Source organism: Homarus americanus, unplaced genomic scaffold (genome assembly GCF_018991925.1).
Source record: "Homarus americanus isolate GMGI-L3 unplaced genomic scaffold, GMGI_Hamer_2.0 scaffold25483, whole genome shotgun sequence".
Taxonomy (NCBI): domain Eukaryota; kingdom Metazoa; phylum Arthropoda; class Malacostraca; order Decapoda; family Nephropidae; genus Homarus; species Homarus americanus.
In genome coordinates this window covers 4,561,167-4,585,885 of record NW_024726235.1, presented here as the reverse complement: position 1 = coordinate 4,585,885, position 24,719 = coordinate 4,561,167, and the positions used below count along the sequence as shown (strand labels likewise).

At 45.4% G+C, this 24,719-nt stretch overlaps 1 protein-coding gene across 1 annotated transcript; it reads left to right on the top strand.

Annotated features, from left to right (window-relative positions):
- On the top strand, positions 1-24,214 carry LOC121865535 (proline-rich extensin-like protein EPR1). Its single transcript, XM_042365051.1, has 3 exons — positions 1-144; positions 20,889-21,168; positions 23,256-24,214. The coding sequence occupies exons 1-3, from the start codon at positions 1-3 to the stop codon at positions 24,212-24,214; spliced, it is 1,383 nt and encodes a 460-aa protein (XP_042220985.1).
- The last annotated feature ends 505 nt before the right edge of the window (positions 24,215-24,719 follow it).

Sequence of the window (24,719 nt, the reverse complement as noted above, 5' to 3'; positions counted from 1 at the left end):
ATGGAGCCTCAAGGCTCCCTCCCAGAGGCGTCGGTGCCCCCTGGGACCTTCCCAGGGGTAGTGGTGCCCACAGGAGCCCTCCCAGGGACGCCCTCTGGGGCCTTACCAGAGACGGTGACGCTCCCAGGTGCCATCCCAGAGGCAGTAGCGTCCCCCAGGCTCTGACAGGGGCGGTGGTGCCGCCAGGGGTTTCTTGCGGGGACAGCGGCGCCCACAGAGGCCTTCCCACGGATTGTGGTACCCTAAGGGGTCCTGCCAGGGAAGGTGATTCCCACAGGGGCCCCTTCCAGAGGCGGTGGCGTCCCCAAGGGCCCTTCCAGGGGCGGTGGCACCACCAGGGGCCCTTCGAGGGACGGCGGCGCCCACTGGGGCTCTCCCAGGGGTCCTGCCAGGTGTGTTGGCGCACCCAGGGGCCCTCCCATGGACAGCATCTCCCCCATGGGGCTCTTCTAGGGACAGCTACGTCCTTAGGTGGTTCCCCCAGGGTCCCTCCCAGGGCTTTCAAGATTATTAGGGACCCAAGTATATTGATTTCGTTAGGTAAGATTAGATTATGTTTGCGTTGGTTAATTTAGGTTAGATTAGGATAAGTTAGGTTTGGTCACAATAAATTTTTAGGTTAGGTTATGATAAGTTAACAATCATGCTTCCCAAGCTCACCTATGCTTCTTCCCCTGCCTGGTGTTTCTCCCTAAATGCCACATAACATAAACACCTAGAAAAAGTGCAAAAGAGAGCATGAAAGGTTATTCTCTCCCCTTCCTACTTCACATATCAAGAAGCGCTCAACACAATGACCCTCTCGGCTATCTCTTATCATCTCCATGACCTCATCTGCAAATTTGGGGCGAAGATTCTGCATCATCCTAGAGATCTTGTCCACGAATTGCTGTTCGACACCACAACCGCATCCAGCCCATACGTGCAAGAACTGATCGCTATAAGAACAGCCCAGCCCCAACCATTGTAAAAATCATCAATAACTTGTAATAAACCAGTGTATTCACTCCCAGTAAATATTACTTCTTGCACTGTCACTATGTTGAAATGCACTGTAGTTTGAGCTTTTCCCCATCTAGTTATTATATATCTTATTTGTATCACTTATGTTACTTGTATATTATTTGTAATTCGAAACCCATTCCCCAAATATGTAACTGTATATTTTCAGCCTTCTGGCTGCCAAGCTCTTTCAATAAACCGTTATTATTATTATTATTATTATTATTATTATTATTATTATTATTATTATTATTATTATTATTATTATCATTATTATTATTATTATTATTATTATTATTATTATTATTATTATTATTATTATTATTATTATTATTATTATTATTATTATTATTATTATTATTATTATTATTATTATTATTATTATTATTATTATTATTATTATTATTATTATTATTATTATTATTATTATTATTATTATTATTATTATTACACTCTCTCCTCTCTCTCTCATTCACTCTCTCACTTTCAGTCACTCTTCTATCTGCTCCTATCACCATTTCATCCATTCCATCTTTCCCTCCCCCCAAAACATTTATCTGTCGCCTTCTCTCTCGCCTACCCCACTTTATCTCTCTCTCTGTCCCAAGTCCTTCATCTCTTCTCACCCAAACACTTCTTTCATCACTACTCCCATCAACATTCATTTATTCTCGTGTCCTTTGCTTCCTCTCTTTCGTTCGGTCATTGAGGTTTTACACAAAGACCCGCCTGGTTTATGCACGGTTTTTTTTTGTCGGCAAACCAATAGTTTTATCTACTAGGTTAGGATGGGTTTAGTTAGGTTAGGTTAGGTTAGGTTACGTAATGGTATAGGTTAGGGAAGGTTATGGTGTTACGTACTGTTAGGTTAAGTTAGGTTTTCAGTTAAAGACAAAATCCATCAAAGCGTAATGACGACTTTCTGTATGATAATATATGAGCCCAAAGGTGGTATTTGTTTACACGTTCAGAGATGTAATAGTTTAACCTTCTCTCCCCGGACGCCTGATGCTACTCCGCAGACTTCGCCAACACCACCGACAGGGACAAATTGACCTCCGTTATACTGGAACGCTCAGTAAACGTGTTAAGAACTAAAAAAGAAGAAAGGCGGAAGGTTTGTTTTCATCTTGATCCAGATCTTGACTGTATCACGCCTCGACAGGAACGATTTCTTTAAAGAGCTTCCATTACCGTCCCCTGCTGTTGCTGTTGCCGCGCCGTCGTCTTCACCTCCTACCCATCCTACAGGTTGCTCTTACTGCCGCTGTTGTTGCTGTGGCGCTTCTCATTCTCTTTCCCTTTCTGTTTTTTTTCTTTATCGCATTTCTTCTTTTCCTTTCCTTTTTCTCATCGGGTTTTCTTCGGATGTATTCTGGGTAAATGACAGATGTGGGATCACCTCGGCTCTCCTGACACTCACACACACACACACACGACCCTCTGTCTCCTCGCCTCCGTCCCTTCACAAGACTTCCCCCCCCCCAGGCCTTCCTCTTTCATCTACCCTCCCTAGCAATCAACCACATCTACTCTCACTCCTGTTTCTCTTCCTCCCTCACTCTCTCACCCAGTACCTCTCTCACTCCCCCCTTCCCCCCTCCCTCACTGTCTCACCCAGTCCTTCTCTCACCCAGTCCCTCTCTCACTCCCCCCTTCCACCCTCGCTCACCCCCTCACCCACTCTTCTGTGATTTTTTCCCCAGGGACAACGTTAACTTTTATATAAGATTCTCAACATTAATTTCATCCTCCTTAACACATCCTAAGTTAACTTATCTAGTTATGGCAGAACCCTAGTGTAATTTTGATGTTAATTATTGATATTTTATCGCTCCCTAATATCAGTCACCCATGCAGTTAGTTACCATGCAGCAGTATTCAATGTAAGAACTTTTGTAAATCTAAACTCCAGTACTCCAACACAGTTCCTTCCTCTTACCAGTTATATAAATTCGTATACTAGATTCCTTCACTTCACCAGCAGCGTCCGGGAACTGTCACGGGTATAACACGAGATCCCAGCGACATATATAAACTAATTTCAACTCTGCAAGATGTAATATGAACTTGTTTGTTGAAATGAAACTGTATAGCTGATATGAAGACGACACTGTAATATAATTGTCATCTCGTGAAGTAACTCTTAAAGTGATAATCTCACTTAATTTGATAATCTGACTTTCTGCTTTATTTAAGGGAATATTTTAAGGATTTAGGGATAATATTGATATTAATTTTAAGGTTCAGGGTGGACTATAAACAACTTTCTTACACTACACGTAAACAAACTCCCTAAATCAATGTCATTAAACAACTTGGATTAAATATGATGTTTTAATTAAAGGTTCATCAGTGACTAAGACAACATGGGACATCTTCATCTCCTCCAGCAGCCCGAAATGGACTTCTGGTTGGCTCTCACATTACTGTTATCATGAGATGTTTTAATATTCATGTGTGTGTGTGTGTGTGTGTGTGTGTGTGTGTGTGTGTGTGTGTGTGTGTGTGTGTGTGTGTGTGTGTGTGTGTGTGTGTGTGTGTGTGTGTGTGTGTGTGGGTGTGTGTGGGTGACGGTCCATCTAACACCGCTGTATGAGATGATGAATGTGTTGGTTCCTGTGTCTGGTGTAATCTCTGTCTACACTCTCTCCCTTACTCCTTCATTCCTTCTTTTATTTATTTTACGTATTTAATCCTTCCTTCAATCCTTCATTCATTCTCTCTCTCTTTTCTTTCTTTCATTCCCTCACTCCCTCTCCTCTCCTTCAAGACTACTCTCTCTCTCTCTCTCTCATCACCACCACCAACATTCCCCCTCCCTCCCTTCCCCATTACCTCACTTGCGCCCTTACTCACTTTATTTCATGACCACACACACACACACACACACACACACAGAGTATAGTTCATCACCTCGTTTAATTAACCCCACCGTGGATGAGTGGTACTTCTACTCAACCTAAGATAGAGCTATACGTTGGTTCGATCTGTCATTGTAATGTCAGAGAGAGGCATTGAACCAGATCCAGAGAATGTCCGAGCTGTAACAGAGTGTAAACCTAAACCCCCAATTAATGTGAAGCAAGTTTGCCGGTTTTTAGGAATGTGTAGATTCTACTGTAAACATGAAACTCGGCCCGTTACAAATGGTGGCAGCGGTGGGATCCGAACCCACGCCTCCGAAGAGACTGGTGCCTCAGGGTAACGCTGGTCTCTACAACAAATGAGGATCGCTGTTAGGGGTCGGTTGTAGACCTCTACACGAGGGAGAATCATGCATTCGTGACTTCCTCAACGTCTCTCCAGGTATGTTAACGTGTGTTCCCGCCGCCTATTAATTCAGTTTAACTTAGTCAATTTTGGTGAATATCAGTGTTCATGTGTTAACATAGTGAATTCTGTGCCAATTAAGTCGACTAACGTAGAGATTTAGATATCGTCTGAACCGTTGCCAGGCGTATGTTTTGTATAGTTGAAGTTAGACCTTTTGGCATTCGTGACTTCCTCAACGTCTCTCCAGTGTGTTGAGCTGAATACTCATCGGCTAACGTGGGGCGGTAACCGGGTTGGACGATGCCGTTGATTCGACAGGACTGAACTGGGAAGTCCGTTTCCTGCAAATCAGGCGCGCACTCCCTGAGCGTGTGTCGGTCTACAACCGACCCCTAACAGCGATCCTCATTTGTTGTAGAGACCAGCGTTACCCTGGGGCACTCCTCAGTCACATAGGCCTAAGTATTATGGTATCTTGTTTGGGGATAACTAGCAGAAATATAGTATCCCAGGTTAAGTATTGAACCACTGAATGAGAGTTAAAAGTGCCATGTCGTTCCGTGTGAATTAACAGGAGGTATTGTATGTTGAGATAATTGTGGAGTTGTCCAGTGTGTTATGTATTCATTGGTAGTGACCATGAAATGATAATCTGAGAGTATAATGATATAACCAAGAAGTGAAGAGTTAATTTGCTACTTGGTAAGGTAAGACCTGAGGGTCCAGTGATATCTGGTGTATACCCAGTACTGACTATCATGTGGCAGAGTGACAATACCACAATTGTCGATTGAAGTAATAAGTATTTGGAGGTATTTAATGAGGTAATAAGTTCTTGAAGTGTTTGATGACTTAAGAAACAAATTGCAGTTCTGTTTTGTCTGAGTGAATCTAAGATGCATCTTATCCAATCACTGTGTTAATAAATATTGAATTAGTAATCTACGTCTACGAGTATCACCACTCTATCCTTTCCCATATTGGCTCTCAGAAAATAACTAACTCACGTGCCTAGAAGCTCGCTACCTAACAGTTAACTAAGATATGTTATATTCTAGAAAAATCCTGGGTGGTGGCAGTCCTACCGGTGTAAGTATAATAAGTGTGGTAATAAGAAAGACATGGTTTCCCAGGTTAATCCATGGTTTAGAATATAACTAGAACAAAATATATGGAAGAGATCATAAGATATGGAAGGAAATTTAAAGAAAGAACATTGACTTGGAAAACATAAGCAGAGAAGCATAAGAGTTACTTATATAAGAATATATAAGAATCTAAGGTATATAGAGATAAAGAACATATAAGAATATAAGCAAGAATATATAAAAGTAAGTATGTATGTAAAGAACTGAAGAAGGATAAGTATATAAAACAGGATACTCATTGGAAAGAATGCTACAGAACAAATAAGTATATGAATAAATAGAATACTAACAGAAAAATAATATCTATATGGTAAATTATTAAAAAGAGAAAACTCGTCCCGTTACATCATGTCCTTCTCAACCATCTGTCTGTCACAGTAGAGCCCCGACAGCTGGTAATGAATGACTCGGGGATAATAATCTTCTCACCATCTGCCCGTCACAGTAGTACCTCCCTCCCCAATTCCCTTCTGGACAGCTGGTAATAACTCCTAAATAGTAATCAGTGCCGCAGCTGGTGACACGCTACTAACACTGCACCACCTGCTGTTCCTCCCGTTATAAACACCCCAGCTGTAACCATTTAAAACGTGACAAATAAGACCTGTTTCCCACCTCCTACTCCTCCTAAGACTTGCCCCTCTCCTCCTCCTCCTCCCAAGACCTGCTCCCCTCCTCCTCCTCCTCCCAAGACCTCCCCCTTTCTTCCTCCTCCTAAGACCTGCCCCCTCCTCCTCCTAAGACCTGCCTCCTCTCCTCCTCCTCCTTCTCCCAAGACCTCCTCCTTCTCTTGCCCACTCTTATACTGCTGTTCATCTCCAGGTACAAAAGATGGTTTTATTTACACTCACTGACCTAGTATGACCTACATCACGCCTTCACCATCATGTTAATTGTCTGTTGACTTTAATGGTGTCATAAAATCCTGACGAGTGTTGGCATTACACGGGACGCATCGAGACTACTGAATATTTTACTACCTCTTGTCCCTCTTTCATTGTTGGCAGTGTGAGGATCGTGAGAGTGGTGTCAGAAGATCGTGATAGTGGTGTCAGAGGATCGTGATAGTGGTGTCAGAGGATCGTGAGAGTGGTGTCAGAGGTTCGTAATAATGGTGTCAGAGGATCGTGATAGTGGTGTCAGAGGATCGTGATAGTGGTGTCAGAAGATCGTGATAGTGGTGTCAGAAGATCGTGATAGTGGTGTCAGAGGTTCGTAATAATGGTGTCAGAGGATCGTGATAGTGGTGTCAGAGGTTCGTGATAATGGTGTCAGAGGATCGTGAGAGTGTCAGAGGTTCGTGATAATGGTGTCAGAGGATCGTGATAGTGGTGTGGAGGTTCGTGATAATGGTGTCAGAGGATCGTGAGTGGTGTCAGAGGTTCGTGATAATGGTGTCAGAGGATCGTCGTGAATGATGAGTGGTGTCAGAGGTTCGTAATAATGGTGTCGGATCGTGATAGTGGTGTCAGAGGTTCGTGATAATGGTGTCAGAGGATCGTGAGAGTGGTGTCAGAGGTTCGTGATAATGGTGTCAGAGGATCGTGATAGTGGTGTCAGAGGATCGTGATAGTGGTGTCAGAGGTTCGTGATAGTGGTGTCAGAAGATCGTGATAGTGGTGTCAGAGGTTCGTAATAATGGTGTCAGAGGATCGTGAGTGGTGTCAGAAGATCGTGATAGTGGTGTCAGAAGATCGTGATAGTGGTGTCAGAGGTTCGTAATAATGGTGTCAGAGGATCGTGATAGTGGTGTCAGAGGTTCGTGATAATGGTGTCAGAGGATCGTGAGTGGTGTCAGAGGTTCGTGATAATGGTGTCAGAGGATCGTGATAGTGGTGTCAGAGGATCGTGATAGTGGTGTCAGAGGTTCGTGATAGTGGTGTCAGAGGTTCGTGATAGTGGTGTCAGAAGATCGTGATTGTGGTGTCAGAGGTTCGTGATAGTGGTGTCAGTATCAGAGGGTGGTAATAGTGTTGGTAAGGTGGTAAGTGTGTGTGTGTGTGTGTGTGTGTGTGTGTGTGTGTCTGTCTGTCTGTCTGACTCCAGCCTTGATATTTATTAACTTGGCGCGTGTGGAGAAAATTGTGTTTGTGTACGTTTATGCGCGTGTGAGTGTGACTGCGGCACCCCCTTTTATTTACATTTATACGACTCTCATCATCGTCATCTTCGTCACCGTCTTCGTCACCATCATCGTCGTCGTCACCATCAGCGTGTATATATATCACCACTTCTCCTCCCCTGAGACCTGTGAGCGAGAAGGGACACGCGCCATCTCCAGAACGTTCTCCTCCCTTCGCTTTATATTATTCTTGGTTGGTTCACACATTTCTTTTTCTCTTCCAGACGTCTTCCTTCATTTTCCCTTTTTTTTCCCAGGAAGGAATGAAGGATCGGCCATTGAGCTTTTATTCTTTCCTAGATGGTCTGTTTTATTGGTCCGTCTATTGGTCCATCCACTCGTCTATCCACTGATCCGTCCACTGGCCCGTTCACTGGTCCATCTATTGACCCGTCCACTGGTCCGTCCACTGGTCCATCTATTCGTCTATCCACTGATCCATCCACTGTCCCACCCATCCATCGCCCCATCATTTTCTAACCCATAAATAAATAATGTCAACGCCTCCTTTAGTAAACGACCTAATCCTCACGTTTTCTTTCTCACCCTTAAATATTTATGCATAACTTCTCTATTTTGCATTTTCTTTGATAAGTTAAGGGTCTGTGTACCATTTTTTTTTCTGCACACACTCGCCCTGTTTAACATTCATTGGTCTGATTTTTTCTTCCTCAGCCAGTGGGCCAGTGGCAGATGTATTTTAATGAATAACTTAATTTTCCTAAGGCATTGGGTGAAGAGGTTTTTTTCCATCTTTTCATTTCGTGTTTTTTCTTTCATTTGTTGGTGTTGGTTATTTTAATATGGCGTCGTATTCATGCTCAGCCTCATCCTTCCCTTACCTTTACTTCCTCCCTTACATTTCCTCCCTTACATTTACCCCCCTCACACACCCTCACCCACCGCCCTTCCGTACGCCACACTAATCAACTTTCTACTCTTTCGTCAGCCCAAAAGAGGGAGGAAAGACCCAAGTGTCTCAGTCGGCTTACCAGGGTGTCAGCTCAGGCCAAGGAGGGAGGGAAAAATGGAGGGGTAGATGGGTAGAGAGGCAGGGAGAGGTAAGGAGGACGGCAGGGGCAAGGGAGGGTAAAGGCAGGGGTGAGGGAAGGAGGAGGGGAAGGGTAAGTGAGGGAGACGGCAGGGATAAGGGAGGGAAAAAGCAGGGGTGAGGGGGGGGGGGAAGCAGGGTGAGGAGTGGATAATGGAGGAATGCGTCAGGGTAAGGGCTGGGTGATCAAGGGATAAAAGTTATGTAATATTTGGACGTTCGGCTTATCCGGATTCAGACTGAGAAACCCTTGAAGGAATCCGTCTATTACAGAGATGTTATAAAAACGGTATAAAAACACTAACAGATAGAGAGATAGTAGGAAACGATGTAGACGCCTAACTGAGATATAGAGGGAGACCTTAACGTATAACTATAAGTTTCCCTAAAAAGAATAAAATTTTCCCTACATGTAATACAAATTTCCCTACGTATAAAATAAATTTCTCTACGCGTAATAAAAATTTCCCTAACCACTAAAATAAATACAGAACACAATTCAAATAAAATAAAAAGAATCTCAAATCCCAAAAAGCTAAAACATCTAAAAAAAAAAAACCACACATTAAATTTACGTTCCTTGTGATTTATCAATAACACGACTAAAAAAAGGGAAAAAAAATCCCTCGTGTCAGACTGATATTGGGCAGTAAATCCTTAAATTCCAAGTGAGCTGAGGAGCCATCGTCTGGGACTGTCAGGGGAGAGGAAGCATTCGTCTTGCAGGACTTGTGGGGAGGAACTATATATATATACTGCCTGAAGAAATGAGATGGAGTGCTTGAGAAGTTCCCGCCAGCCGTCTTGTATGTTAGGGGAAAGGGGGAGGGTTATTACCTTACTGTTGGAGGTGTGGCTTGTTGGCTCCTCCTCCTCGTCTTTCTCCTCCTCCTCCTCCTCCTCCTCTTCCTCCTCCTCCTCTTCCTCCTCCTCCTCCTCTTTCTTCTTCTCCTCTTTCTTCTTCTCCTTCTTCTTCTTCTACTCCTCCTCCTCCTCCTCTTCCCTAGGGGTGATTCATGGGGGTAATCTTCCCTAAGGGTGATTCATGGGGGTACTCTTCCCCAGGGGTGATTCATGGGGGTAATCTTCCCCAGGGGTGATTCATGGGGGTACTCTTCCCCAGTGGTGATTCATGGGGGTAATCTTCCCCAGGGGTGAGTCATGAGGGTACTTTCTGTCATGAAATCTTTGATAAACGAGTCATGAATACATTTTCCTACCTAACCTAACCTAACCAAACCTAAAACCTAACCTAACCAAGCCGACAGAGATTGACGCTCCAGCAAGTTTAAATGTTACTCACGAAAATGTTTCACAAGTTCAGGTCGCCGCATCCATCACTGTGAGAGTTCCTCTCTTTATGTGTGTGTGTGTGTGTGTGTGTGTGTGTGTGTGTGTGTGTGTGTGTGTGTGTGTGTGTGTGTGTGTGTGTCTGTCTTACTACTGGAGGAGGGAGAGACTTGTGGTGCAGTGACTAATGTGGGAAGGGGGATTATAATTACAAATTCTTGAGTACGATGACTTAAATTCCCTGAGTACACTGGGTTAGCCCCTTGAGTACAATAAATTAACCCCTTGAGTAAGATGACTTAACCCCTTGAGTACTATACCTTAAACCCCTTGAGTACGATGACTTAACCCCTTGAGTACAATAAATTAACCCCTTGAGTAAGATGACTTAACCCCTTGAGTACTATACCTTAAACCCCTTCAGGCGTCGTACTCATGGGGTTAAAAAGGCATAAAAGTTCCCATTCAACCTTAGCTTAAGAGTTATGTGGTACGACCAGTTGATGAGAGAGAGAGAGAGAGAGAGAGAGAGAGAGAGAGAGAGAGACTAACCCACAGGTATGTAAATGATAAATAATAATAAATAGGTAATGTGAGATAATGAATAAAGAAGAGGAGATAAATAGGGAAAAATTAACCAAGTAGAGAAAGAAAATAATGAAGGGAAATAACAAAAAAAAATTGGTTAATGTTTTGTTATAGGAAGGTTAGGTTAGGTTAGGTTAGGTTAGGTTAGGTTAGGTTAGGTTTATCCTCAATCGAAAGACAAATAAAAGACAAAATCTGACGAAAAGAAGAAGAAGAAAGGGGAGAAAAACGAAGGCCTCTTTAGCCAGCAAATTCCTCCCGTGCCAACCATCTCCTCCCCCCTCCTGCCTCTTCTCCTCACGCTCTCCCTCCTCTTCGTCCTCCTCCTAATACTTCTCCTCCTCCTCCTCCTCCTCCTCCTCGATACCCACACCCACAAGAAGTATTTTTTTATCCTCAGAATCTTTGCGAAGTTTATATCCTTCCTGTCCTGGTTAATCCTCCTCTCCTCCTCTCTTCCTCTCCTCTCCTCTCCTCTCCTCTCCTCTCCTCTCTTCTTTTCTGTATAGTTTAGTCTCAAGTTCTCTCTCTCTCTCTCTCTCTGCCTCTTTTCTTTTCGTTACGTTAGTCGATGGTATCTCGTCTGTCTGTCTTTTTTTGTGTCTGTTTGTCTGTCTGTCTGTCTGTCTAGGTAAAGAATACACATGTCTAGTATGTGTGTGTGTGTGTGTGTGTGTGTGTGTGTGTGTGTGTGTGGTAGGTGGGGTGTGTGTGTGTGTGTGTGTGTTGATACTCAGAATTCTCTCCCTTAATCTCGACCTTCATTGACCACACACACACACACACACACACACACACACGGTCTTCACAACCCCCTGATTAAAACCAGTCTTGTAGGATAGATCAGCTGATGTCAGATGGTCACACTCGATCACTCAGCAGTCGATGTTTCTGTCTGTCTGCTGTCTGTGTTTTTTCGTCCTTGATGTCATTCTGGCTTGTGTCTTCACCCCTGATATCGTCTTGGCTTGTGTCTTCATCCCTGACATCATCCTGGTTTGTGTCTTCATCCCTGACATCATCCTGGTTTGTGTCTTCATCCCTGACATCATTTTGGCTTGTGTCTTCATCCCTGACATCATCTTGGCTTGTGTCTTCATCCCTGATATCATCTTGGCTTGTGTCTTCATCCCTGACATCATTCTGGCTTGTGTCTTCATCCCTGACATCATCCTATCTTTCTCTGTCTTCATTCTCCTCCCACGCTTTATTACGTTCATCCTGTTTTTGGATCTCTCTCTCTCTCTCTCTCTCGTCTCTGGTCGTCATGCCCAGCCGCGTCTGGTGTTGACTTCTTGGCTTGAGTAGAACTGCTAATCGACCCCTCCTGGTGGTGATTGTCTGATGCTTTGAAGGAGGATGGGAGAATGAGAAAGGGGGGGGGGAGGAGGAGAAGGAAGGGGAGAAGGAGGAGGAGGAGAAGGAGGGAAGGGGAAGGAGGAGGTGGAGAAAGTGGGGGGGGGATGGAGGAGGAGGAAGGGAGAAGGAGGAGGAGGAGGAGGAAGGAGGGGAAGGGGGTGGAGGAGGAGGGAGAAAGTGGGGGTGGGGGGGATGGAGGAGGAGGAAGGAAGATGAAGAGGAGGGAGTCCTTCACCACTGGCATCCTTCCCCAGGTCCTCTCACTAGCCCTGTCACCCACCAGTACACGACACACATCCTTCACGAGCCTTTCCACCAACACTCCTCCTCCTTCAGGACTCCACACCTGCCTGAGACACCTCCTTCAGTTTCCTACTGCAGAAAGCGTCTCACACCCTCACCTTACACACCTGTTAATTAATCCTCGACTTGTGAAAGAGACCTAGGGGTACTTGTAAGCCCGGACCTACGGCCTAGAAAACAATGCGTTAATGTTCGAAATAAGGCAAACAGAGTATTGGGTTTTATATCTAGAAGTGTAAGTAGCAAGAGTGCAGAGGTCTTATTGCAACTATATCTTGCGCTAGTCAGGCCGCACCTCGATTATGCGGTTCAGTTCTGGTGCCCCTATTATAGAATGGATATCAATTCACTAGAGTCGGTGCAGCTAAGAATGACAAAAATGATTCCGGGACTTAGAAACCTTCCATATCAGGATAGGTTAAAGAAACTTAACTTACATTCCCTAGAAAGACGAAGAGTGCGGGGAGATATGATAGAAGTATTTAAGTGGGTGAAAGGAATCAATAAAGGGGATATAGATAAAGTTCTTATAATATCCGAGCAGGATAGGACTCGGAGCAACGGATTCAAGTTGGATAAGTTTAGGTTTAGGAGGGAGATAGGAAGAAACTGGTTCACAAATAGGGTGGTGGACGGGTGGAACAAGCTTAGCAACTTTGTAGTAAGTGCTGGAACACTGGAAAGTTTCAAAAGGAGGCTAGATAGATTCATGGATGATAGAGAGTGGTACTAACTCTCGACAGGAGCTGCCATGCACAGGTCAACCGGCCTATTGCAGACTCCTTATTTTCTTATGTTCTTATGTTCACACACACCTGATAATCAACCCTCACCTTACACACCTGTTAATCAACCTTCACTTCACACACACCTGTCAATGAACCCTCCTACACCTGTTAATCATCCCTCACCTCACACACACACACACACCTGTAATCAACCCACACCTCACACACACACACACACCTGTAATCAACCCACATCTCACACACACACCTGTAATCAACCCACACTTGACGTACACACCTGTTAATTAACCTTCCTCTGCCTCCTCAGGGGTGTCATGGTGTAGGTCTCATCACCAACAGGATGAGGAGGAAAAGGAGGAGGAGGAGGAGGAGGAGGAGGAGGAGGAGGAGGAGGAGGAGGAGAGGAGGAGGAGGATAGTCTGGTCACACCCGCCCGCTGTTTCACAACACACAAGAGTTTTTAGAACTTTGGTCGTCATTTGCCTGAAACACTGTCTTTTTTTTTCTCTCTCTCTCTCTTTCTCTCTTTACTTCAATTTTTATTCTTATTATACTTTATTCTCCTCTTTCGTTTGTTCTTTCATTCTCAATCTTTCATTCTCTTATCTGCCTGTCTCTATTTCTCCCTTCCTCTCTCTCTCTCTCTCTCTCTCTCTCTCTCTCCACCAGGAAGTGCTGCACCGCCACACACCTTCACCAGTACAGGTCACCAAGTCATTAAGCACTTGGAAGTAAAGAAGGGCCTCAGGTCTCCCAAGGGCCTCCCCACCAATGTCCTTCCCTAACTCGACCACCATTCCTTCGTGACGTGAGAAGGTTTGGTGAGAGGTACTTGAGTGTGTGTGTGTGTGTGTGTGAGGATAAGGAGAAGGATGGGAGAAAGAAGGAAAGGAAGGAAGGAAGGAAGGAAGGAAGGAAGGAAGGAAGGAAGGAAGGAAGGAAGGAAGGAAGGAAGGAAGGAAGGAAGGAAGGAAGGAAGGAAGGAAGGAAGGACCAATATCACCAAACAACAGAGTCATCGCTATTTTCCCTCAAATTACCGAGGCATTAATATTTATCAAGTCAATACAAATAATTATCACAAAAAATCATAGATACAGAGTAATTAGCGTCACACACACACACACACACACACGTACACACACGCTCTCTTCTCCTCCTCCTCCTCCTATTCTTCCTCCTTCTCCTCCTCATTCTGATCCTCCTACCTCCGCTCGTCATCTTCACCCCTCTCCTCACTTCCTCTCCTCTCCTCTCCTCCTCACATCCTCTCCTCCTCCTCCTCCTCTTCCTCCTCCCCTTTCCTCCTCCTAGCCGATGTTAGTGTGTTTCAGGAAGACTTATCACATGTAAATGAATTGAGCTGTATGTAATGGCAGGAAATTATCACTTGGCAAAAAATTTTGTCTTTTTAGAAATTAGTATTCAGTGGTGTGTGTGTGTGTGTGTGTGTGTGTGTGTGTGTGTGTGTGTGTGTGTGTGTGTGTCGCCTGTCTGTCTGTCTGTCCTCCACCACAGCGTCTTTTATAAGGTTAATATTCATGTTAATCGAACCAATTATATTGCCTTATAGACCAAGCCTTCAGATCTACCCCCCACCACCACTACCTCTCTAACTACCTTACTTCACCACCACCACCACCACCACACCACCACCACCACCACCACTCACCACCATTCCACCACCACCTTCCACCTCACCACCACCACCACCACCACCACCACCACCGACTCCACCACCACCACCACCCGCCACCTCACCACCGCCACCTCACCACCACCACCACCACTGGCCTCACCACCACCACCACCACCACCACCACCACCACCACCACCACCACCACCACCACCACCTCACCACCACCACCACCTCACTACACTACCACCACCACCACCACCATCTCCCACCACCACCGCCTCCACCACTACTCAATCACCATTATGAGTGGAGGAGGTGAGGGAAGGGGGGAGAGGAGGTGCGTGGGATAGTAAATGGGAGGAGGGAAGGACAAGGGGAGACAGGAGAATAAAAGAGACACGGAAAGAATAGGATGAGACATGAGAAAGAGGAGAGGAAGAGGGATAGGATGAGGGATAGGATGGGACAGAGGTGTTATGGAACGATGAGAGAGAGAGAGAGAGAGAGAGAGAGAGAGAGAGAGAGTGGGGGGGCAAACACACTCCCCTGGGGTCTTTCCTGACTTGGAGTGTGTCAGCTCATTGGATCCTGGCTGAGGTTATGAGCCTTTAACGATGCTACGACCTGCTCTACTTCCCCCTCCCTCCCTCCCCCTCCTCCTCACCTCTTCCAGTCTCTTTTTCCCTCCTCCCTGCTCCTCCTCCTCCCAGCCTCTTTCCCTCCCTCCCTCCCTACCTCCCTCCATCTTTCTCCCAGCCTCCTACCCTCCCCCCTTCCCGGCCTCACCTCCCTCCCTCCCTCCCTACCTCCATCTCTCTCCCAACCTCCTTCCCGGCCTCGTGAATACAACCTATACTATTATCTCCTTTGTGTATGAACCTCTGTCCCGTGTGGCAGTGAAAAGTGATAGCACCCTCAGTGTCAAGACCTGACCTGAACTGCTCAGAATAGGCAAATTGTACCCAAAGCTTTGCCAATAAAGTTGTTAAATTAAAAAGAAAAAAAACTTCCTTCCTCCCTACTTCTTTCTCTCTCCCTGCCTCCCTACCAACCTTCTTCCCTCTCTCCCTTCCTTCCTATCTCCCTTCCTGAATAATACCCTCCTTCCCTGCTCCCACTCTCTCTCTCTCTAATAAAAGTTAAATACTTCAATAACATTTTCTTTCGACATTTTTGACCTTAAACATCATCCAAAAAAAAAAACCTAAACATATCTCCAAATTAAACTCGTGAACAATCCAATAGTAATTCTCAACATTTTCCTTCCTAAACATCCAACACTTTAATGATGGCTTCAACATTTCCAGTCGAGGTGGTCTTGCCCTGGCTCCGTGCCCGACTGTCGCAAGCTAGGAGGGAGGGAAGGAAGGAAGGAGGGAGTGTATGGGTGGATGAGGGAGGAAGTGAAGGAGGGAAGGAGTGGAGGAGGGAGTGTATGGGTGGATGAGGGAGAAAGTGAAGGAGGGAGTGTATGGGTGGATGAGGGGAGAAAGTGGAAGGAGGGAATATGGAGGAGGGAGGTGGGCTGGGTGGATGAGGGGAGGGAGGGAGGGAGGGAAAGGGAATGGAGGAGGGAGGGAGGGAAGGAATGGAGGAGAGGGGAGATTGATGAGGGAGGGGAGGGAGGGGAGGGGAGGAAGGAATGGAGGGAGGGAGGTATGGGTGGATGAAGGAGGGAGTGAGGGAGAGAAGGAGGGAGGAGGGAGGAATGTGTGGGATGAGGGAGTGAGGGAGGGAGGGGAGGGAGGGTTGAATGTAAAAGAGGGAGTGTAAGGGTGGATAAGGGGGAGGGAGGTAGGGGAGGGGAAGGGAGGAGGAGGGAGGTGAATGTGTGGACGGGGGGATGGAGTGTCTGGGTAGAAGAGAAGGAGGGGATGTAGGTTACGGGAGGGAGGGCTAGGAGAGGGAGGAGGTGCGGGAGGGAGGGAGGTAGGAGAGGGAGGAAGAGGGGGAGTTGAGGGGGGAGGCAGTGTGCCACCGAACTCTGCTACTTTCCTTGCTTCCGCCTCCTGCTAAGTGGGAAACTCAGCAGGGAGGAATTCTCTCTCTCTCACACACACACACACACACACACACACACACACACACACACACACACACACAAGCGGACACAGGTATACACACAATTACCACAACACACGAACCACCATCACCACCACCATCACCACCAACCACCATCACCAACCACCACCACCACCCACCATCACCACCATCACCAAATAATCACCATTGGGGTAAAATAAGTAAATAAATCACTTATAAGCAAAACAAAACAAATTCCCACAGGTACAGTATTTTGGCTCAGGTGAAAAGTTGCGTATTTCTCTTACTTTTAAACTACTTAAGACAACCTTTTTCCACCGTCACTTTTTACAGCCGGAGTGGAAGCCGTGTTGGTGAGGCCGCCCCCAGCATACATATTCAATGTTGTATTTACATAGTCTGACCCTCTATGTAAATGATGGAGATTTGAGCCATTGAGTGTAAAAAAAAAAAGCCGATTGGGGGTATAAAAAAGCCGATTGAGGGTGTGAAATGCAAATAAAAGCCGATTAAGGGTGTAAACAAAAGTCGATTAAGAGTGTAAACAAGAGGTGATTAAGAGTGTTGACAATAGTCGATTAAGAATGTGTAAAAGAGCCGATTAAGAGTAAAAAAAAAAAGCGGAGGGTAAGATGAAGATTATCTAGTTGTCAATTATGTGTTTTTTTTTACTTGTAGACAGAGACAGACTGACTGACAGACAGACAGGCGTATACAAAAAGATAGGAACATAGAAAGATAGATACAGTAGACAGAAAAACAGACAGACAGACAGACAGACAGACAGACAGACAGACAGACAGACAGACAGACAGACATATGAAAAAATAGAAAAAAAATTACGACTCATAAAAAGACGAAAAAAGTCGTGAATTTTATACAAGACTAAATAATTTTTGTGATATCTTTTTTATATATATTTTCTTAGGTTATAAAACCATGATATATTGAACGAGATAGGAGACGTTATTAACTATCTCTCGTGGAGGAGACCGGGAGAGACAGGAGACATCATGATATCTCTTGTGGAGGGAACTAGAGATAGGAGATAACACGTCAATAACTATCTCTTATGGAGGAGATCAGGAGAGATAACAGACATCAAAATTTATCTCCAGTGTTAAAAGAGACCTCGAGAGATAGGAGATAACACAACAACAACAATAAGAACAATAACAACAACAACAACTACACCAACAACAAGAACAACAACAAAAATAACAACAACAACTACAACAACTACACCACCACCAACAGCAACAACAACAATAACAACAACTACAACAACTACAACAACAACAACAACAACAACAACAACAGTTTATTTGCACTGGGTTAAAGAAAACATCAATAAATAATAAATAAAATAAAAATAATTTGTTTTCAGGTTTTTACTTAGAAAAAATAATAAAGTATTTTATTTTTAAGATCTTACAAAAAATAGTTAAGTTAATTAATTCTTACTTATCGTTCATGTGCGTTACTTTATGTGCACATGTACACAATAATGCCCTGCTAATGTACACATATCTCTCTAATATATTCTGTACATTGGTTATTTGTACGTTCATTATTACTAATATTAACTTAAATATTTAACTAAACTAAGATCTTCAAACCCACAACCCTGAGACATCCATCGAACCAACACCCAACCCAAGCCAAGCCAAGCCAAGCCAACCCAAGCCAAGCCAAGCCAACCCAACCCAAACTAAACTTAAACCTGCTGCCGCCAAGCCAAGTCAAGCCAAGCCGTCAACCCAAGCGTTAAGCCAACCTGCCGTTTATTTAAATCATATTCTACACATTATTATTTCCAATTGTCTTATTTTATTTTAAAGCGATGTAAAGGATATGGGGAGGGTGATGATAGGGAAGGGGGAAGGGAGGGGGGGGAAGGGGAGGGGGGAAGGGGAGGGGGGAAGGGAGGGGGAAGGGGAGGAAGGCTAGGATGTTTATGATTTATACTCTCCTTTCTTTTTTTACGTCACTAACTGTCTCCTTATATATCGTAAGTTGACAGTCGTAAGTCGTTAAGTGACGTAGTGATAATATCTTAACTACTGTACTATGAGGTTATAGAGATGTCTTCTTCCGTATTCTCAAATGGTCTTAAAATAATGTCTAGTTGATCATAAGACATAAACTGTTCCTTGTGGCTGTGAATTTTCTATTTATTTTTTTCTTATGGAGGGCGTGTTGTTGTGGGGTCCTGTTCCGTGTGAGTTTTGTTTTGTTTCGTGTGAGTTTTGGGGTCTTGGTTCGTGTGAGTTTTGGGGTCTTGGTTCATGTGAGTTTTGTTGTTTTACTGCCAGTTTTGTTGCGTCTGGTCCTTTCCTTGACCCAATGCTTCTACTACAGTTACCACTACCACTACCACCACCATCACTACATCACTACTATTACTACTACCACTACTACCACCACCATCACTACTACTACTACTACTACTACTACTACCACCATCACTACATCACTACTATTACTCCTACTACCACTCCCACAACTACCAGAGCTTCTTACAGATCATCACCGAGTTTTGCATCCGGCCATCGTGTGCTGTGAGGCCTTAACACTGCCTCGTAACGCCCGTGTTTACTGCCGTGTACTGAGTTATGGAGGGGGGAGCCTTACCCCCCTCCTGGTTATGTGGGGGGAGGAGAAGTGGGAGTGAGGGGGGAGGCCTTGTTATGTAGGGGAGAGGGGGAGGAGGAGGAGTAGCAGGGAGGAGAATGTGGGAGAAGTGGGAGAGAGAAGAGGAGGGAGAGTCTCACTTTCTGGTTGGGCACAGGGGGAGAGGAGAATGAGAGGAGAGAAAGAGAAGAGGAGGGAGAAGAGGAAAAGAGGGAAAAAAGGAGAGGAGGAGAACGACACGAGAAATTAATACCATGTCCGATAATAAGCCGATGATGACACACACACACACACACACACACACACACACACACACACACACACACACACACACGACAATAAAAAAAACTTCTGGAAAATACTTATGGTTGGAAAATAATCATCACCGGCAGACACAAAGAATGACGAATGACATAGAGGAATAACAAGGAGAGAAGAGGTGATACTGGGTAGGCAGAGAGAAAGGAGGAGGGGAAGAGGAAGGGGGGGGGGAGGAAGGAAGAGGAGGAGGGAGGGGTGATAATGGATAATGCATAGAAGGAAGAAGAAAGGAGAAGAGATGAAGGTGATAAAATATAGGTATAGAAGGAACAAGATATAAATAAAGAAAGAGACAAACATAACGAAAGGTGTGTCGAACAAGGTAAGACAAAAAGGGTGTGAACTAGACATTACGAGACGAGAGACATTACGACGTACGAGACATTACGAGACGCGAGACTTTACGTATAATTTTGTGATTTGTCGCGTTGTGGACACTGTGAAGGAGGTTGAGGGTGACGGCGATGACCACTTTCAGGCGGACATCAGTTGTAGACGTGAAGTGGGTGAGAACAGCTTGTGTCTGTCTGTCTGCCTGTCTGTCTGTCTGTCTGTCTGTCTGTCTGTCTGTCTGTCTCTCTCTCTCTCTTCCTGTCCCACCCTCTCCCTTCTTCTCCCACCCTCTCTTTCTTCATCCCTCTCTCATTCTTTCTCTTACCGTACTGTCCCACCCTCTTCCCTTTCTCTCACTGTTTCATCCTCCCTCTCTCTCATCCCCCCTCTCTTTAACCCTCTAACCCTCTCTATCCCTCTCACTCTCATACCTCCCCTCTCCCATCCCTCTCCCTCCACCAATACCATTAACCAGATAAATTTAAGAGAAAAACTACACAATTACTTTTCACATCAGTTAACGAAATCCAACCTCCTCTCTGCCACCAACCAGAGCCTTTGTTACCCTCCGCCCAGCAAGAATTAAAACTCACCTCTAACAAATTCTCGACCAGACGAAAAAAAAGGAAAAAAAAAAGTGTAATTGTTGAGAATGTGGATGAACGTGAATGGTGCTGCGTTATGGGGGCCGTGGCAGTCCGGCGTTCACTAACTTTACTGATATGTTTTGATACGTTCATGGAGATATATATACTTAATCGAATATATATAAAACAGAGGTTCATGTTCACTGACACACGCACGCTAGCACGCACAAACAAACAAACAAACAACAGCTGATGAGTTAAGAGCATAATTACCGGCGACCCGAGATGAATGGGATGATGACTTGACCTTTTGAGACCTCGGGCTTCTGTTTGTCTGATTCTCCTTGCCTCTCTGTCTGTCTGTTGGTCTTCTTTCTCGCCCCCTTGAGCTGTAGGACGCGTCAGATCACCCCTACAGGTCCTACCGTCAGTGTCCCCTACAGATCCTACCGTCAGTGTCCCCTAGAGGTCCTACCGTCAGTGTCCCCTACAGGTCCTACCGTCAGTGTCCCCTACAGATCCTACCGTCAGTGTCCCCTACAGGTCCTACCGTCAGTGTCCCCTACAGGTCCTACCGTCAGTGTCCCTACATGTCCTACCGTCAGTGTCCCCTACAGGTCCTACCGTCAGTGTCCCCAAGATCCTACCGTCAGTGTCCCCTACAGGTCCTACCGTCAGTGTTCCCTACAGATCCTACCGTCAGTGTCCCCTACAGGTCCTACCGTCAGTGTCCCCTACAGGAATCACTGGCCAGACGGACAGGAAACATCCTTCGGCCGATCAATCTCGTATCCGGTCCTTCCTGGCGACGAGGAACTGACCCCTGACCACCACCATGAGTCACCACCACCACCATAACTCACAAACCACCACCATGACTCACCATCACCCACCACGGATCATCCACACCACCACTATGACTCACCATCACCCACCACGAGTCACCATCATCCATAACAGGAGGAGGAAAGGGAGAAGGATGAGTAGGAAGAGGAGGAGGAGGAGGAGGAGAAGAAAAAAGAAGGAAGGAGGAGAAGAAAAAGGAAAGAAGGAGGAGGAGGAGGAGTAGAAGAAGAAGGAGGTAACTAAAGGCAGCTTCATTCTTCCCTCAACATCCGGGAGCTAAGAGCCACCCAGGTCCTCCCCCAGCAGGAGGTGAGGGACACGTCTTCACTCGCTCGACGCCACGCGGAAATGTCAGAGTTTTGGCAAATGTTTTCAGTGTTGTTGTTGAGTTGCCTGACAATAGACTCTCTCTCTCCTCTCTCTCTCTCTCTCTCTCTCTCTCTTACTCTCTCACTCTCTTTTTACTCTCTCTCCTGAAAGAGAGGGAGTGGGATGGGAAGGGAAGGGAAAGGAGGGAGGGAAAGGTGAGGAAGTGAGAGAGAGAGAGGGGGGTCAAAGGAATGGTGGGAGGAGAGGAAGGGAGAGGAAGGGAGGGGAAAGGTAAGTTCTGACATATGATCTTGGTCTATTCACTTCAGGCCAGGAATTTTTAAAGGCTTGTTGTTGTTGTTGTTGTTGTTGTTGTTGTTGTTGTTGCTGTTTTCTTGTTGTTGTTGTTGTTGTTGTTGTTTTATGGTTAGTAAAATTGTTGTTGTTTGTTATTCTTGTTATGGATGTTATTGATGATGTTGTTGTTGTTATTGTTGTTGTTTGTTTTATTGTTATTATTGTTGTGGTTGTTATGGTTATTGTTGTTGTTAGTGTTAGTGTGGTTGATATGATTGTTGTTGTTGTGGTTGTTAATAAACTTGTTAAAAGTTGTTTGTTAAGGTTGTTGTTGTTGTTGTTGTTGTAGTTGTTGTTTGTTTTTATTGTTATTATTGTTGTGGTTGTTATGGTTGTTGTTGTTGTTGTTAGTGTTATTGTGGTTGATATGATTGTTGTTGTTGTGGTTGTTAATAAACTTGTTAAAAGTTGTTTGTTAAGGTTGTTGTTGTTGTTGTTGTTGTAGTTGTTGTTTGTTTTATTGTTATTATTGTTGTGGTTGATATGATGTTGTTGTTGTTGTAGTTGTAGTTGTTGCAGTACCATTAAATATACCGATCCTTAAGCACTAACAACTATCTCCTCTACACAAGGCTCGCATGGTATCTCACGAGTCTTTGTCTCTTGAGAGATATTGAGACACTGAAGTAATTAATCACACTGACGACAACATAACGCCCCCCAAGAATCTCTCAGTCTCTCGTTATTGGTGAGACAACATCTTCACTATCTCTCTATCAGGCCAAAGAGATAGATAGATAGATAGATAGATAGATAGATAGATAGATAGATAGATAGATAGATAGATAAATATGACCTCGCTCTCTCTATGACCACACCACTGCTTCCTCCTTCTTTCATTCCCTCTTACTTATCATCTCTTTCCTCCTACTCTTCTTCCTCTTCCTTCTCCTCCTCTTCTTTAGTCCAGCTCCTCCTCTTCCTTCCCTCCTTTCCTTTCCTCCTTTCCTCCTCCTCTCTCTTTTCCCCTCTCCCTCTTACTCCTCTCATTTCTCCTATTTCTCCTCCTCTTCCTCTTGGTCTTCCTCTTCTTCCTCCTCTCCCTCTTCCTCTTTCCACACCAGACATTAAAGAGTAATTGCAAAAAAATCGAAATGAAAATAAGGAAATGACGCTTAACATTTTTATTTCCCGAGAACGATGAGAGAGAGAGAGAGAGAGAGAGAGAGAGAGAGAGAGAGAGAGAGAGAGAGAGAGAGAGAGAGAGAGAGAGAGAGTCCACTATCACCCCACAGCCAGTCAACAGTCACCCCACAGCCAGTCAACCAGCCCACAGCCAATCCACAGTCCCCCAACAGCCAGTCAACCAGTCCACAGCCAATCCACAGTCCCCCACAGCCAGTCAACCAGTCCACAGCCAATCCACAGTCCCCACAGCCAGCCACCAGTCCACAGCCAATCCACAGTCTCCCACAGCCAGTCAACCAGTTCACAGCCAATCCACAGTCCCCAACAGCCAGTCAACCAGTCCACAGCCAATCCACAGTCCCACAGCCAGTCAACCAGCCCACAGCCAGTCAACCAGTCCAGCCAATCCACAGTCCCCCACAGCCAGCCAACCAGCCCACAGCCAATCCACAGTCTCCCACAGCCAGTCAACCAGTCCACAGCCAATCCACAGCCCCCACAGCCAGCCAACCAGTCCACAGCCAATCCACAGTCCCCACAGCCAGCCAACCAGTCCACAGCCAATCCACATTCTCCCACAGCCAGTCAACCAGTTCACAGCCAATCCACAGTCCCCCAACAGCCAGTCAACCAGTCCACAGCCAATCCACAGTCCCCCACAGCCAGCCAACCAGTCCACAGCCAATCCACAGTCTCCCACAGCCAGTCAACCAGTTCACAGCCAATCCACAGTCCCCCAACAGCCAGTCAACCAGTCCACAGCCAATCCACAGTCCCCAACAGCCAGTCAACCAGTTCACAGCCAATCCACAGTCCCCAACAGCCAGTCAACCAGTCCACAGCCAATCCACAGTCCCCCACAGCCAGTCAACCAGTCCACAGCCAATCCACAGTCCCCACAGCCAGTCAACCAGTCCACAGCCAATCCACAGTCCCCCAACAGCTAGTCAACCAGCCCACAGCCAGTCAACCAGTCCACAGCCAATCCACAGTCCCCCAACAGCCAGTCAACCAGTTCACAGCCAATCCACAGTCCCCACAGCCAGCCAACCAGTCCACAGCCAGCCAACCAGTCCACAGCCAATCCACAGTCCCCCCACAGCCAGTCAACCAGTCCACAGCCAATTAATCGACCAGCCTCCGACCTCTTTTCCCTGTGAGAGATTTTCCACTTGTCTGCCGAGTGAGGATCTCTTTATTTTTCTATCTTTATCTCTCTCTCTCTCTCTCTCTCTCTCTCTCTCTCTCTCATTATCTCTTCTTCATCTCTGTCATTATCTTTCCTTTTTTCTTTCTTTCTCTCTATCTCTCTCATTTTTCTCTATCTCTATTTATCTCTTTATTCTCCTCTCTTTCTTTTATTTATCTCTTTTTTGGGGAGGAGGAAGGAGGAGGAGGAAGGGGGGGGGAGGACCACTTGGAGGATTTAGAGGAGGAAGAGGCCCTAGGAGGAAGACCTAAAAGTAGAAGGAAGACATGGAAGGAAGAGGAGGTATGAAGAGGAAGAGGAAGAAGGACCAAACAAGAGGAAGACAAAGAAGAAAGAGGAAGACAAAGGAAGAAGAACGACGTAGCAAAATGAGGAAGAGAAGGAAGATAATGAGGAAGAGGAACTAGTAGATAACCTTGTAGGG